At 36.8% G+C, this 15,980-nt stretch overlaps 1 protein-coding gene across 11 annotated transcripts in view; it reads right to left on the bottom strand.

Moving 5' to 3' along the window:
- The window catches only part of EXOC6 (exocyst complex component 6), a 109,357-nt gene that overhangs the window by 46,962 nt on the left and 46,415 nt on the right, over nucleotides 1-15,980 (bottom strand). For all 11 annotated transcript variants that reach the window (XR_011142150.1, XM_068950033.1, XM_068950034.1 and 8 more), the window contains 4 exons: nucleotides 13,471-13,580; nucleotides 12,391-12,502; nucleotides 10,590-10,724; nucleotides 1,447-1,626 (listed from right to left, as the gene is read on the bottom strand). Coding sequence is in view for 10 of the 11 variants with exons in the window: in XM_068950033.1 (XP_068806134.1) it covers nucleotides 1,447-1,626; nucleotides 10,590-10,724; nucleotides 12,391-12,502; nucleotides 13,471-13,580 (537 nt within the window). In the remaining variant the exon portion in view is untranslated. The remainder of the gene's footprint in view (nucleotides 1-1,446; nucleotides 1,627-10,589; nucleotides 10,725-12,390; nucleotides 12,503-13,470; nucleotides 13,581-15,980) is intronic.

Raw genomic sequence — 15,980 nt, 5'->3', positions numbered from 1 at the left:
AGCACTAACTAAGTTACTGTGTGATGGAAACTAGTTCTGGGCACGTCTCTGAAAATGCCTTTACAAATCTAACTCAAATCACCATAACGAAACTCTAAATACATTTTCATGTAATTTCCACAACTCATGCAAACAACATTCATAGGACTGTACGTTTCTACAATCAGCCAGGCCAGAATAGCAATATATGGGAGAAGTAAAAAATGCCAAGAACCCTCTTGCCAGACCAGACCAGGAGTCCATGTAGTTCTCTATCCTGCCTGATATCTGGTTAAGACCGAATGCAAGGAAAGGCAAAATCTGAAATTACATAATAATCTCTTCACAGAGGCTGTTCTTAATCAAAAATTGCTCACCTAGCCTGGTATGGAAGCCCATGCCTCACGCTTCGCATTCATATTGATATTATGTGGTATATTGTGAGTGAGCCACGTGTTTGAATAAGTAAAAAAGACGACAAAAATAACAGCCACTTGACATATTATTCAGAATACTAGACAACAACTAAGCCAACAACTTCGATAACTTGTTCCTATATAAAGACCTTTTTCTGAAACATACACATTTCATCAAACAAATTCTTAAACTGTATAGCTGTGCTGTAATGTAGCACATGAAGAAATTATCTTTGCTTTCCAGTCTGAAGCCTCAAAACATTCTGCATGTTGAGAACTTATTCTCGAGAGGTGTTGCATGTTGGTACAGTGATCAGACATTAGCGCGACAGTAGCAACAGAGGACAAGCTAGCAAAAAGCAGACGTAGCTTCAATGACTTATTGAAGTTACTCCAGCTCTATGAAAGTATAAACTGTTATGATGACAACTTAAACTAGATGTTATATTTTTGTCTTAAAGCAGGGGGAAATCAGACAACAGAATGCAACAATTAGTACATAAAGCAGTTTAACAACACCCTTTCACCTGGGACAAAATAACAAAAGCTATATATGAACATGAATGAGGATTCATTTCAATGAAACTCAGTTAGCTAGAAGCAAATGGCTTCTTATAATCAAAACTATTTAACTGAAGACAAACTTGAAGAATTTGAGCCCTCCAGGATCTCATGCACGAATCGTGAGCTTGCATTCAATTCTGTATTCTTTGAATCAATGAATACGTATACAGAAGTAACAGGAGCAATTAAAAAGGCCACCTGAGGACTTAGCCTGCTCTAGAAAACCGCCTGAGTTCTTATTATTTGTAATTTAGCTGTTGTTAACAATATTACCAAAGTATTTGAAAGGATTTTTCAAAATACTGTCATGGGTATGCATCATCAATATTATATACTGAAAAATACATCTGCCAAAAGGTACACAAAATCAAACATCATACCTTTCTTCTAATATGCTAACTTGATAGCTATTTCAATTAAAAATCTTAATACTTTAAAATGAAATAATACTCTAATAGCTTGAAATTAAACAATTTTGACCACTTACAGGCAAATGAGTAAACACTTGAAATGTGCTTCTTAAAAAGTTAATAAGGTCCATTAAGTATCCACTGGCTCTTCCATCTGATTCAGACATTGTCCAGTCATAGTCAGCAATCTGAATAAATTCATCTATTTTTTGGTTAAGTTTTGTGTATATTTCTCCTTCTGCACCATGCCTTGCATCCTGAAAAAAAAAAGCGCACAATTGTCACAATTCTAAAATGTTTGTAGAAGGCAGAATAATTATGTTTATCAATGATGCTGAAGTCATGTGTTTTGCTTAGCGTCAAAAAATACCTATTTTCAAATTTATATTTCAACTTGTCTTGAAGCAATAAGTCTGAGCTTGTGGTTTTTAAAATACGCCTGTAAAGTATACTATAAAAGCGTTTGTAACAAAGCCTACCTACAGAGCAACCTAAGTTCACAGAGATAAATGAAAGGCAACTGAATTCATAAGCAAAGGAACTGCCTTACTCTCCTTCACAGCAGTCACCTTTGATTCAGCCTTGCAAATGCATCAACCCCGAAACAAAGTTCATTTGAACTCTTTTACACAGAAAATTAATAACAAAAAAAAACACCCCATAATTATTTTATTCGTTATGGCTGGAAGTTCAGGATTTTTGCGTAATTAATGTCTTAAAGTTGCACATCTGAAGAATATTAATGTCTTTGCATCCTCCCTTAAATATGCTGATCATACGTCACTGTGATTCGGAGCACTCCCCTACCTCCCACTCATCCCTCGTTTTCTTCTGCCACCACCTAGAGTCTGTTCTGCAGGAACAGTAGACATGGAAATGACCTGATCAGAGGCAAAGGATAGCATTTACTGTGAAGAGAGTTTATTATGTTATCTGCCTCGTTTATTTAGGAAAGATCCTCGCAGATATAGTGGGATGTACCCGGAGATGCTTGATGAAGTATATCTTGTCGGGAAAGGCGTGCTTTTGCCAGCCTGGAATTTAATGATGTCTGACAAATCTCTGTTCTAAGCCCGTGTCAAGGTAAAACTTTCTTCGCTCATCTTGAGAAAGAGTTCAAGACAGAGGTATAATTTAAAATGGGTTGCTCAGATGCTGAAGGTTTCTAGAGAGAAGAAATCAGCTGCGTATATTAGAACAACATAAAAGCAGATAAAATTCCCATCTCTAGCTTCCTCTGGGTGAAAGCAGTCCAAAATCATGGCAGTTCAGGCAATATGGAAATACAAAAGATAAAAGTAAAAATCAAAAGGAACTAAGCCTAAAGGTGGCATCAAATTGTGTGCGTCAAATTCAATTTTCAGCCAGGTCTCAGTCTGTGAGGCACCTGAGAAACAAATGAGCAAGCCTACAGGCCTGCTGTGTAAAAATGCCAGAGGAGATTTCCCTAAAAATTTTTACTGCCAAACCAACTTGTAAAAGCTTCTAATAAACAACTCTCCTAATTTGACACATAAGACTCTAACAACCTGTTAAGATATCAAATAAAGGAATATGCTGACATTTACAATTTCGGAGATGGCTATGACTATAAAAGCTTCAGCCAGGGATAAGTCTTTATTTAACTTCACAATTAACGATAAGACCGAGGTTTCCACAATCTGCACTGAGGAGGCCTGCAAATATACCCTGCTTAGCCTTAGTGTGACTGCTTGTTTATTAAAAAAAAAAAAAAAAAAAAAAGGCATTTCTGGAGGTTGCAACATTTCATCAGCTAACTGTTTCTAGTAACTGGCAATGACAAGAGTAGTCCCTCAGTTTTTGTTTCTGGAAGCCTGTTTTTGGCTATATTTTATTTTGCTTTGGTTGTTGTGTTACAACAGGAGCAGCGTGCTGCCAATACTATAAGCCAGGAGTGTTGTACTTTTCCCTGAGGAAACCGTTGAACAGACTAGAAATCGGACTTCAAACCCAAAAGTTACTTTTGAGAAGCAGCATCGTGAATCTCATGCACAAATCAGGAAAGGGTGAAGTAGCCCTTCCCATTTAGATTTGGGATGACTCTCAGAGGCAGAGAACTTACTCCATCTCTTAACTCGGTGACAGAATCGTATCAAGAAACTTTCGAAAGCTTACCAGACTTTCCCCCTGAATAGGGGAAATGAGGCTGTTTTGTTAAATAGATTCTGTCTCAGAGAAAGAGTACGTTTGGAAATAGTCATTCTATTCCCATGGGCACCAGACCTAGCTCCGCACAGGATGCCACACTGTGTGTTCGACTCTTCAACAGCCATTATGCAGCTTAATGCCGAGACACTGATTTCAAAAACTTCTACCAACTAGACCTGCAGAAACATCTGTTCATGCTTAGTGTGACTGCTAATTGAAAAAAACAAATGAAAAAATGGTATCCACATCTTCAGCCATCCAAAGCCAGAAAATGTGACTATACTATTGAAAGCTACACAATTTTTGTATGACAAAATGATGACACTGTTTGTTGTTTTGGCTTTTGTTTTAACCTTCACCCACGTGAAACAATACTCAATATTTGAATGACATCTTAAGACGAGACCTTATGTACAATAATAAAATTGGAGAAACAGCCCTCTAAAAAGGTAGCCATGAAATAAGTCTGAAGGCTTCTATTAAAAGTACAGTGTAGATGTATTTATAAGATCATTTCATAGAATGTAAATGGGATCAGCACTGCTAATAAAAAGAGATTTTTGACCACTCAAAAAGAATGAAGGTGACATGATTTGCCATCAGGCGATGTATTTAATAACAGGAGAACATACCAAACTCTGCGAGGGCCCTGTTGAGGAACTGCATGCAATTTTTCATTAACACAAAGAAAAAAAGAGGGATTAATGAGAAAAGGATTTTTTTTTCCACTACAAGTGGAGCGTATTGTGCTAACATTCAGTTCTCCAGGGAGAGAGAAAGGAGAGATATGGATATGGAGAGAAACCATAAAATTCTTATGCATTTGTCACTGTTCATTCTGTATTTTCCAAAGCTGCTCTATACCACAGTATGAGCACCTACCTCGTTAGATAAGATACAGCTGTATGAATAAACCTTATAAATAAGATGTCACATTTTTACTACTTGATACTTTTACTACTTGATAAATCAAAGACAGACATAAAGTTACTGCATACATGAAACCTCAGTAACCATTTTAATTAAGATTATTAGTAAATTGGCACATAGCCTTGCACAGATTTTAAAAAAAGATGAAGAAGTGATAAGGCATGGGTAAAGAAAAACAAATTATCGACGTCTTCTTTATGCTGTGATAGCAGACAAAAGGCCAAAACAAAACTTCAAATGAAATACAATGGCTTCATCCACAAGAAAGCTAAAACCAAACAAAATAGAAACCAATCCCAGCTGATGTTAACACATCTATCCTGCTTCTTAAGTTCACTCAGAAGACTTCCAGAACAGAAACTAGAGGATATACTGCTGTAATACTGGAAGACAAAACTTGAAGAATTTATAGGATATTTAAACATAGCATATAGCATGAGAAATAAGCACAAGATGTAATGCAAATTTTAAACTGCATTTATCAGATGAAATTGAAGGACAAAGTAGCTTCTCCTGCTTCATGAAATCAAAACTACAGCTGCATTCAGTGTTTTGTTTCGAATGTTAAAGAGTAGGGACTAGCCTAACAAGAAAATATCTACAGACATACCCATTCAAACGAACACATGCTCTACTGGCACACAACAAGCAAATTAGGCAGTGGAAATCTTAAGGACAAGGCCAAATGAGTAAAACTACGCTGCTAGGGCAATAGCAGCCTAACTACGGTCCCTACACCAGAACCTGTCTGTCTCGCCTTCTTCATTAAATCCTTAGCAAAACAAATGACAGTTAATGGGAAAATTGTTGGCAATCAACTGGAAAATATAAAGTGTATTGCAACAATGTCTCATTCTACCTCACCCACCTTTGAAAATCCATGCCAGAGGGGATATTATTAATAGGATAGGCTACGTCTTGTATCAAGGGAAAAAATGAAGTACAGAAAACAGAACTATTCTCAACAGGATTAGTCTTCCTTATCCCATAAATGCAAGAAATCATCCTCCTTTGTTTCAGTGTACACTGAAAAAACTTCAAATACCTAAAGTTCAAGTTGCAACTGCTCTGGAATGGTATATGGTTTTTTTTTTTTTTTAATTTGCTTCTCTTCCAAAAATTTCTATCTAGAAGCCCTAACTGATTGAGAAGGCAAGCACTGGCTGAATTACCTGCACAAGGTGACCTACACAAGATTATTCTTCCGTTGTCATTCCAGAAAATTTATTGCTAGTTTTAACTAGGAAACATGCACATAAGCATTGATGGATGTTATTTGGTTTTATATGGCATTATAGCTCATATGAAACATGCTCCTCTGTGCAGCACTTGTGAGACCACATCTGGAGTACCTTGTCCAGTATGGGCTCCCCAGCACAAGGAAAGGCATTGACCAGCAGGAGCAAGGGCAGGGGAGCACAGCCAAAATGGTGAGAGGGCTGGAGCATACAACGTGTGAGCAGAGACTGGAAGGACTGGGACTGCTCAGCCTGAAGAACAGAAAGCAAAAGGGGTGACCTAATTGCTGCCCTCAACTTCCTAACGGGCAGGCGTAGAGAAGATGAAACCTGAGGGGGGGGCAACAAAAGGGAAGAGGCAACAGTCACAAGTTCCCGAAAGGGAGGCTCCCATTAGATACAGTCTAGGCTTTTAGTTTGGACACTGCTTTGTCATGTACTTAGATTTCTCCACTTGAATGTTATTCCTATCTTGCCTGTAATTCCATGTGGAGCCAAAATATTACCCGTAAAAATTGTTATATAAGTAGTGATATTTGAATTGACAACTGGTTTGTGGAATAGAAATAACAATTGATAAGGATTACTCTATATATTGCTTTGAAGCTAGGCAGAAATTTCAGTTTTCTTCTTAAAATTTTATGGTAGTTTTTATAAAGTTCTAGAGAAGATCATTGCCATTTGGGAAACTCTGAGTAACAGAATTCTGTATACGTGATTAACTTCAAAGTATTTTCATTTTGATTACTGCACAATAGTTCCTCTTATACGATAATTACATACTAACAGCAATCAAAAAACAAATACATTGCAACAAGAATATATGATGAAGTTACAGAAGTGGGGTAGCCTAAGATGGAATAAATATAAATGTTATGTTTGACATAAACAGAATTCTACTAAGGAGCTCAAACATCTCAAATATGAGTCAACTGATATGTAAATCACTCAGACTGTATCTGTGTATAACGGGATTACTGTTCAGACATCCAAAGCATGACATTTTAATTTATATCATCAAATAATTATCAAGGAAAGAAATTACTTAAACGACAAACATGTCAGGATATGACTAGATAAACACATCATGAATATAGGTTCACTTAACTTCCACACACTTTACAAAAATTGTGTTCAGTATAGAAATCATGATCAATACAGAAACGATCAGTACAGAAGTCATGTCCTATACATTTTAAAATATATAGGACAAACTGCAAGGCCACTGGGCTGATAAAACAAAACACTCTTGTTCAATTTTTCTACACAAATTATTATTTATGACCCTTCCAGCCCATAGCAATAGGTGTGACAAAGTTTATGGGGAGACATAAAACCTTTCGTAAGACCAACAGATGTAACTGGGGAAAAGAGACGAGGTTTCAGTCCTAGAAATCCTTCTCCAAGCCGCGTTTGATGTTTTTAAGCTGCTCCCAAAGGTTGCACAGCTTTGCTTTATTTTTGTGTTTCTCTGCACAGCTACAAAAAGCACTAGCATCTACACCTTCATGCAAAATTTTTTTCCACAGAAAAAAAATCCCAAATCACACCCACTTTCTTCCAATGTAAAGCAAAAATGCTACTTGGCTGGAGTAGGTCAGTGAAGTAATTTCTGCCTTATTTGCTGTAGATGCAAGACCAGGTGCTGAGATGCACCCAGCTCGGGACCTACCCGGTGCTCAAACACCGCGCCAGCCCGAGGAGCCTGAAACCCCCTCTCCCCCCTCAGAGGGCTCCGGCCACAGCGCAGCCCAAGGCTTTGCCCTCTGGCGTGGGGCTGTCACAACAGCCTGAGCCCAGATGATCGTTGCACCCAGCTACCTAGTTCAATAGAGTGGGTTGGTTGGTTTGTTTGTTTTAAAGCTTATTATGGTCACCATGATGTAACACAGCCTGAGTAAGGATCAGAATTTTGACTATACAAGTCAACATATTTGCTTCAGTTCCCCCCTTTTCCAAATCCTTCAGAAATTTTGTACAGATAAATGCAGTAACAACTAGGAGGAATTCACCTACTAACATGATGAAGAGCCATATATAAAAACAAACTAGAACATCTTTTATTTTGGGCTTCTTTTATACTTGGCTTTGTAAACGTTGTCAAACTCGCTGCTGAAATTAAAATTTTCTATGCTGAGTATGCATTATCCCTTTTTCTTGAGGTTTAAGCCTAAACACTCCCACCATTTCTGAAGAATATGCTAAGAAAAACGCAGTTTGTCTAGATAAGCAGGTGCCATACATTAGAAACAGTCAAGTTCCCAGCAGCCATTTGTTAAAGTGGAGACGGAATACTATTCTAGTGTCCTGGAAACGTCTTTCATCCTTGCAATATAAAATTGACTAATTTGATCACAATTAAAGCCTTGGGGGTGGGGTGGGGAGAAGATGTTCATTCTCTATAGAGATGTGCTACTGTGAACAATGTATGGCACTTTTAAAATCATTTTACAATGGGACTATATTATTATATCCTCACTTCCATACAAAAGAAACTGAGAACTAACAGGTTAAGTGACTTATTTCTGAGTCACCAGCCAGTGGCAAACTTGGAAGAGGAATGCAGCTCCTTTCAGCGCCAGTCCACCGCTCTCTCTCAGATGCTTGTGTCGCTTGCGAGAACGATTTGAAATGCTTGATTTGAACTCAAAAAGATGAAGAACTTTTGAGGCGCATCAACACGAACCCGGGAAAGGGGAAAAGAAGGACTAATAAACAGGTAAAAGGGGACAGAAATTAAAACGAGTGAGCAAAAAAGCTAAAGGGACAAGAGGGCAGGGGCAAGAGGGTTTATAACACCCGAGCACACTCCTTTCAACAGCAAACCTGGAATTACCGATTCTCAACACTCCTTTGACGCGAGGGAACAACTTTTAAATCTGGCAGTAGGTGGTTTACATCCAGGATGATAGCCTGCTCCTGTCTTGAACCTGCACACGGACAGCAGGCACAGCCCTGAGCTTCTGCCCCGCTCTCACACTAGTGTTTATACAACCCCCCGTAATGAGAAAACGGCTTTCTCCTACTTTTTTTAAGCGAGTCTTGGGAATTGTTCACAAGAAAAATATGTACAAAAGGTTGTTGCAAAGTCAAATATTAACATGTTATAAAAACTCCGGACTGAAGGTTGTCTTACTAGATTAAGTTCCTATTCTTGACGTGTATGCATTACGATACGGTTTTCACATTTAGTGAGACACCCTTCATATCATAGCAGGAGAAAGCAACGATGTTTGGGATGAAGTCACCGATGTGACCGTTCCCCGAAACACTGTGTATTTTTCCCTCACGCTTCTGTGCGGATACACTGTAACGAATACATTTAGTGACAACGACGCAAGTGGAAGCATTTCCGAAGAGGCGAGGAGCAGCGCTGCAGTAGCGCGTGCTGCAACCCGAGCTCCACCTACGTTCCCGGACGTATTTTCTATTTTCCCTGTCAGCGGCCGTCACCACAGGCAAGACACCTGACAACTCTGGCACCGTGCGGCATGGTGGTTCTTGTCCAGCTCAACATTTTGGAGATGAGGTTACAGCACACCACGTTTAGAGAGTACAAGTATCATAAAATTGTGGTAACTAAGACCAAGCATACAAAAGGAGCTACAAAGAACAAGGGCCATACAGGGCAAGACGACGACGTCTTGTCAGTCCCCGACCTCCGGGGAGCAGCAGCAGCGAACCGAGAAGGGAAGGCCGCGAACGGCCGACGCTGAGAAGACAAACGCACTTCTCGCGCTTTTGTTTCAGTCTCAGCGCAGAAGGTTTAAAAAGTAAAACTCTGAGCAAGACTAGCACAGGAACAGGCTAGAGAACCACAGGATTGTAGACTAGCAATGCTGACTTAAATTTCAAAAAAGGTATTGGTATAACTAATGAATCCATTTATACAATCCTAGAAGCTAATGTGATAAGTGTCATCCGACATAAATTTGTTACATTGTAGAAGTGCTGAACACCTGCTTTGCCAAAACCAGAGAAAAAGCAGCTAAAATTGATGAACAGAAAAAGGAAAATATATATTGCACTCAGTTTATTATCTTCCCAGAAACAGCTCCTTTTTTCCTCTTATAAGACAAATATTTGTGCTTCCATATGGCAATCATTTATAGGTTTACTTTCTGAATAGGCAATTCTGCAGATTACAATCTTCTTAACCGTTCAGTCATGTACATACAAGTGATCGACTCTATCAGTTTAGGAAATAAACCCTCTCCCAGTTTCTTCTCCCCACTACTCAGAATAGCTATTACTATTTAATGATAGCAAATATTAAAGCTTCTTTGGTAAATAATAAGTGTATATAACTATTCTTATTTAGTACCATGTATTCCATTTTAATGAGTATTAATTATATATTCATTTACAGAACATGTAAATAAAATACGAACTCTAAAAAGACAATTGTGTAATTTATAGGGTTTTTTGCTTCACTTTGTTAATACCGCTTTTATATTACTAGGTCACTATTTCAAAATATATCACAAAATATTGCTATTGTAGAATAAAAGCAAACAAAAAACATTTTAGATCAAACATTCAGAAACGAAAAACGTTACACAATTTGGAGCTTAGTCTATTAAAAGCTTCTAGGACAGTTAGGCTCAGCTTCTCATTTTGTAACTTAATAAAAGATCGTACCAGGTCTGGAAGGGAAGGCTGATGCGTCTGATGTACTGACACGTTTCAAATCATACTGATAATATGAAAAAGTCTTTATCTGCTCAGCGTTAAAATTTAATTCTCATCAGTTTGGAATTTTTTAGTGTCAAAGTGATAAAATGTGCAGGTTTCCCTTCCTTTTGTTTTTCAAATACTTAATGTACAGTGATTTTCATGTAAATTTTCAGATATGATAATTTAAAGGATGACATACAGCATACCTTAAACGTAGAAAGTCCATAAAGTCTCGCAGTATGAACAGTCACTTGGGAAACACTTGTAATGTTAGTTATAAAATCCTCAAGGTATTTACAGGCTTGTTCTAGGTGTGTTGTGTTTATGATGATTTGAACAAGCTACAAGAGACAAAAAATTCCTGTAAAATGTAGCCTTCTTGTATCATCCACTGCCTTTTGATTATTTTAAAGGGTTACTGCTTTCAGCAGCAGTGTTACTAGAAGTTAAATACAGTATTTCAGGTTGCCACTTAGTAACTGCCAATTTTCAAGTTAGCTTGCTAATACCACCAAGGAGTAAAAGTACAGTTTACATACAAATTGTGACATTTAAAAAATGAAGATTGCAACCACCTACGCAATGAAATAAACCCATTTCATATTTTAGAACTAAAAAAGGGAAAATAAAAGAAAAGATATTATCAAAATGAAATCACTAATTCCATACCATGAAAAAAAATTAAATTAGCACAATTTAAAAAAAAAGGTAACATCACAAAACTGTCTGCAGTGTAAAGCGTTCTGAAGTTAGGAAATTTCAAAAATAAGGTTGCCAACTTTTTTTTAAACAACGGCAATAATCTGCTGCTACATGGTATCAGTCTTTCTACAAGTAGGACTTCCATTCATATTCAGTTCATAAATTATACTACATAGATAACAGACAGTAACTGAAACATCAGTACAGCATTTCTTAAATCATCACTGCACACTGTCCGGCTCCAATACTGTTTTAGTGAAAGCTATTCTAATACTATATAAAATAAGAGGTTTCTCATAAAACATACTGTCTTGATAACTAAATACCTCAAAAATTTTAACGAATTTATTTTCACATCCTTGTAAATATTTCTGTCACCAGTTTTAAAAATGTAAAAAACTGCAGCTCAGAAAAACTGTATGACTTGACTCACTAACATGGCAATGTATGATTTACAGAGATCTTTCCTCATCTTTTTTTTTGATTTCACCTATATAAGAGATTCTTGGAGTTTAAAACCAGCATTCAATATGATCTATCACAACTCTAATTGCTACAGTTTAATTCCTTCTCAGCAGTATCACGCATCATCTTTGTAGGTATCTGCTGACTCCTAACATTGCATGTAACTGCAGGGAACGTTCACAGAGTAATTCACTGTCTCACCCTCTCTTATGCTGTCCAGTAAACACAATGAGCCAAGAGAAACAACATGCACAAATCCACCAAAAATTTTCTATTGTAATTAACAGAGAAAAAGAAGTCGCATGTGTTACAGTGAACTTCAGACTTTAGATTTCTTAATCTGGCAGCTTCATGTGAGGGAGATTTTATTTTTTTTTCCTTTCTTTTTTTTTCTTTTTTTCTTTTTCCTTAAAAGGGGGCAAATAAACTCAATAACGTCCTACTATTTGCTAGACAGGAGCAGAACACACTGAACCATGCACCACATGCAATCTAAGAAATAGGAGATTTGGGCTAATTCCTTACAAGCCCTCATTTGTCATAGAGGAGGCAGAACTCTTTTACTGTCATCTTTCCTTCACTGTGTATCCCTGCATAAATGCACACCCAACTAGATTCAACACTGTAGCGCTATCATTTACTCAACACACTACTCCCAACTATTGCTACTTTTTCCTGCTTCATCTTTCATCTCTTCAAATTCTCAGTTTTGAAGTAAACATTAGTTTTTTCTTACATGAATTTTAATACTACACTATATCTACATTTACAAGACTATAACTAGCACTAATTGTCTTTTAAAAAAAACAAATAATTTTGAGCATGTATTTTAAAACTTACCTCTGTTAAACCTATATGAGGTTTTTTAATTAGGTTCTGTAAACAGCTACTTAGAGTTCTGGTTAGCAGCAAATTTGTAGATTTTCTGAGCATATCGTCTATTTCTGTTGAGCTGAAAAACAATTGCATATTTTTGTAACTATGCTGTATATGACAATATTTTGACTTAATATTTTTGAATTTTTATGCATAGCAAACTTTTCATGTTCAGAATCCCCTACGCACATTTAATTTCTGGCAGCAGTAAGTTTTCTGTGATCTGTGATCACACAAAATAATCTCTTTCACTTATCAAATTCTCCACTAACTCAACTTCAACACTGAAGCAAAATCTGTTAGTTTTAGATTTTGGACATGTTTATTAACACAGCAGTTAGGAAAGACTAACTTGTGCTTTTAATGAGTTACTATGGAGGTCAACATGCACTCATTAGTATGTGTAAATTACAAACAGTATCAATTAAGAATGTGTGAAAGAGAGTCATTTGCATCTTTAACAGTGCGGAAGTGGGTGACCAACACCTCCCAGACTTCAGATCTACAAATGTTATTTTATGTAATTAAAACCAAGCCTTTGAGGAGCATAAGGGAAAAGGAATTGGGATGTTTGCTATTAAAAAAAAGGTGGCAGGGAAGAGGGAATTAGTATGCAACCAGTACATTTTCTGGCAGGACAAATCATTGCTAAGGAAACTCAAAGCACACACAAGGGAAAGCTGGGTTGAACTACTTAGGGATGCTACACAATTATTTCTGAAATAATCAGTATCAAGTTACATTTTTCAAATTTTACATGCTTTGTTAAATGAAAAGCTCTCTAGATTATTCAAAGCAGCCCAGTACTGTTCAAAAGTCTCATCAGTATGTTCACTATGACAAGCTACATATATACACACGCACACGAAATGTGTTACAGCACCAGAAATCATGGATTAAATATAAAGAATTACTCATGGACATTATGAAAAAGCATATCTAGCAAGTATCCAGGACGATGTATTTTCAATTCATTGTATATTTTTACAGCACACGGAAGTTATAGATTACTTTATAATCATACTCTTGACATTTATAGCTTACCTTCGGTGAAGTGACTCTGAAAACTTAAGGCTTGCATAAATAAATTCCTTAACCTGGATATAAATCTGAGGCACTGACTGAGACATTGGGAGTTTCTTTGGAAAGCATTGCTATGAAAACAAAGGATAATACTATGTTACCTTTTAAACTTTGATTCTAAGGAGAGGTTTGCATTAAATACAACAATTCTAATTTATTTTAAGCTTTTCTGTTTTTCATCAAATACAGGCAATGACTTGTTGGGCTGGCTTTACATCTGTTTAAATAGCTTACAAGAAAAACATAACGTTATCATTTATATTAAAATAAAATTCGGGGGCTCCAAGTAATTTAAGACCCCCTTGCAGAAAGCAGTTTACAAACACGCATTAAAAAATAAGTCTCAAATCACTTTCAATCTGAATAGAAAAAATAAAAATAAGCGGGATATGAGGTTCAAAAAACATTTGCAGTTTTTGCCAAAGAAAACAGTAAAGTTCAATATGACTGAGATTTTTCAAAGCATCTTGAGAATTTTTAGATGTGTATATTTACTATCATATATTTACTTCCTATAGACAGGTCACAAAACTAAAGCATGATTTACCTTCTTTTTCACCAGTTTGGATGAACATGTTTTGTAAATGTTAGTCGTCTGTAAGAACGACTCTTATCGTTCTTACGATAGGAATCGTAAGTCATGTCTCTTGACACGATGTCTCTTATTTCATTTTTAAATTTGATATTGTATTGGGGGGGACAAAGAAGATAAAGGAATTCAATGAACTCTACAGACACTAGATAGAGGGTTCTGCATTTAATATATCTGAAATCCCCCAAACAATTTTCTGTTGACTCTGTGACATACATGAGAAAAATAATTAACAACTGGTATCATCCCAGGATAATTCTATTTCTCCAAATAAAAGCATAATCAACTGCAGTTCAACATTGTTGTACTTAAAAAAAACAGATTATTTTGACATTCTTCTAACCATAACTCTTCATTTACGATTTGGCAGCATGACAGATACGTGGCCTAAGCGCCAGGCCTTTGTACTCTGTTGTGCCATTCAACAGCGACAGAAAACATCTTTTAACGATAAGACTTATTTCAAATGTGTTTTTGATTGTCGCATTTAAGTAACGAATTTTTATAGATTAAAACAAGTACTACCCTCACAAAGTCCTATCACTACGGCTCGAGTCGCAACCTTCAGACATTCAACAATTTAGGAGAAATAACTGTTTATCCTCTATAGTGGCTGGCCAGTACAGGGGAACACTGTATTCTTTCTGTCAACAGATTAATTTAGAATAGAGAGCAAGAGGAAAACAGAGCTAAAAGCCTATTCTTTAATTTCTGAACGTACAACAGAAGCGCAGAAGTTAGATGATCTATTCAAACCACGACAGTTTGGTACATTCAGTCTGAATAGAAGGGTGCCAAAAAAATATTGTGTCCAGCCAGGTTTTATTTGCTATATTAAACATTTAGTAGGTTCCATTCACAATTCTGCTTAAAATGTCTCAAGCAACTCCCATGAGAAACTCACCTGTAAAACTGTGAGGGGCATTCATCCTGACTTAAGAGTTAAAAAATTAGATACTTACTAATACTAGGCTCTTCTTAAACTAAATGGAGAGAAACGGCTATTTTCAGAGGTGCAATTCATCTTAATCTATAATAGGCATTGCAGATGCATCAAATGAATTAGCCCTCTGGGGTTCTTCTCTATCAGCTATACAGGATCCTTCAGTGACTAGCTTAGACTTACACATCTAATTATTTTTTCTTTACATCTAAATGTAGATTAAATTAACCCACGCAATAGGAGCTAATAACCTCCCAGAGCCTTCCAGGCCTGAGGCAACAACAGAGAGGTGAAGTAGATGAGATTATAAACAGCAATCAATAGAAGTGATGCTGGGGCATTTATCAAGTTTTTCCTCCATGTGGATTCCCTGCTATCTAATAACATGTCAGGTAAAACTTCAGTCTTTCTTTTAACATGGGAACTTAAAGATTCTATCACCTCTGTCTCACTGACTATTTGGCAAAACTTTTAGGACCTTCATTATCTTTGAGACCTCTGCCCCTCTATCAAATTTAGCTGAAGTCAACTAAACCGGTTCAAAGATTGCTAGGACGCACACACACACACACACACACACAAAAAAAACCCCACCACACAGTCTTGTTTCTAATGATGCCCTAATACAACACATCCTGATTAACATACAGGTTTCAAAATTCTTTATAATTATATGTAAAAAGCGTTATCCCTGCTTTACAGATGAATTAACAGGGGCAGAGAGATGTGAAGTGACTTACCCAGTGCCACACAGCTGGTCAATGACACAGTTGGGAACAGAATCCAACCTGATTCCCAGCTTTAATCTCAAGCTCACTAGACCAAAAACTAAGTATCAGTCTGAGATTCTGCCCATAAAATACCTACAAATCAAGTGCTGTTCACTATGAAATGACAATCCTTTTCTGTGTCATAAACCAAAATGAAAATTGATGG

Source organism: Struthio camelus, chromosome 7 (genome assembly GCF_040807025.1).
Source record: "Struthio camelus isolate bStrCam1 chromosome 7, bStrCam1.hap1, whole genome shotgun sequence".
NCBI classification, from domain to species: Eukaryota; Metazoa; Chordata; class Aves; order Struthioniformes; family Struthionidae; genus Struthio; species Struthio camelus.
This window is presented reverse-complemented; position numbering and strand designations above follow the sequence as displayed.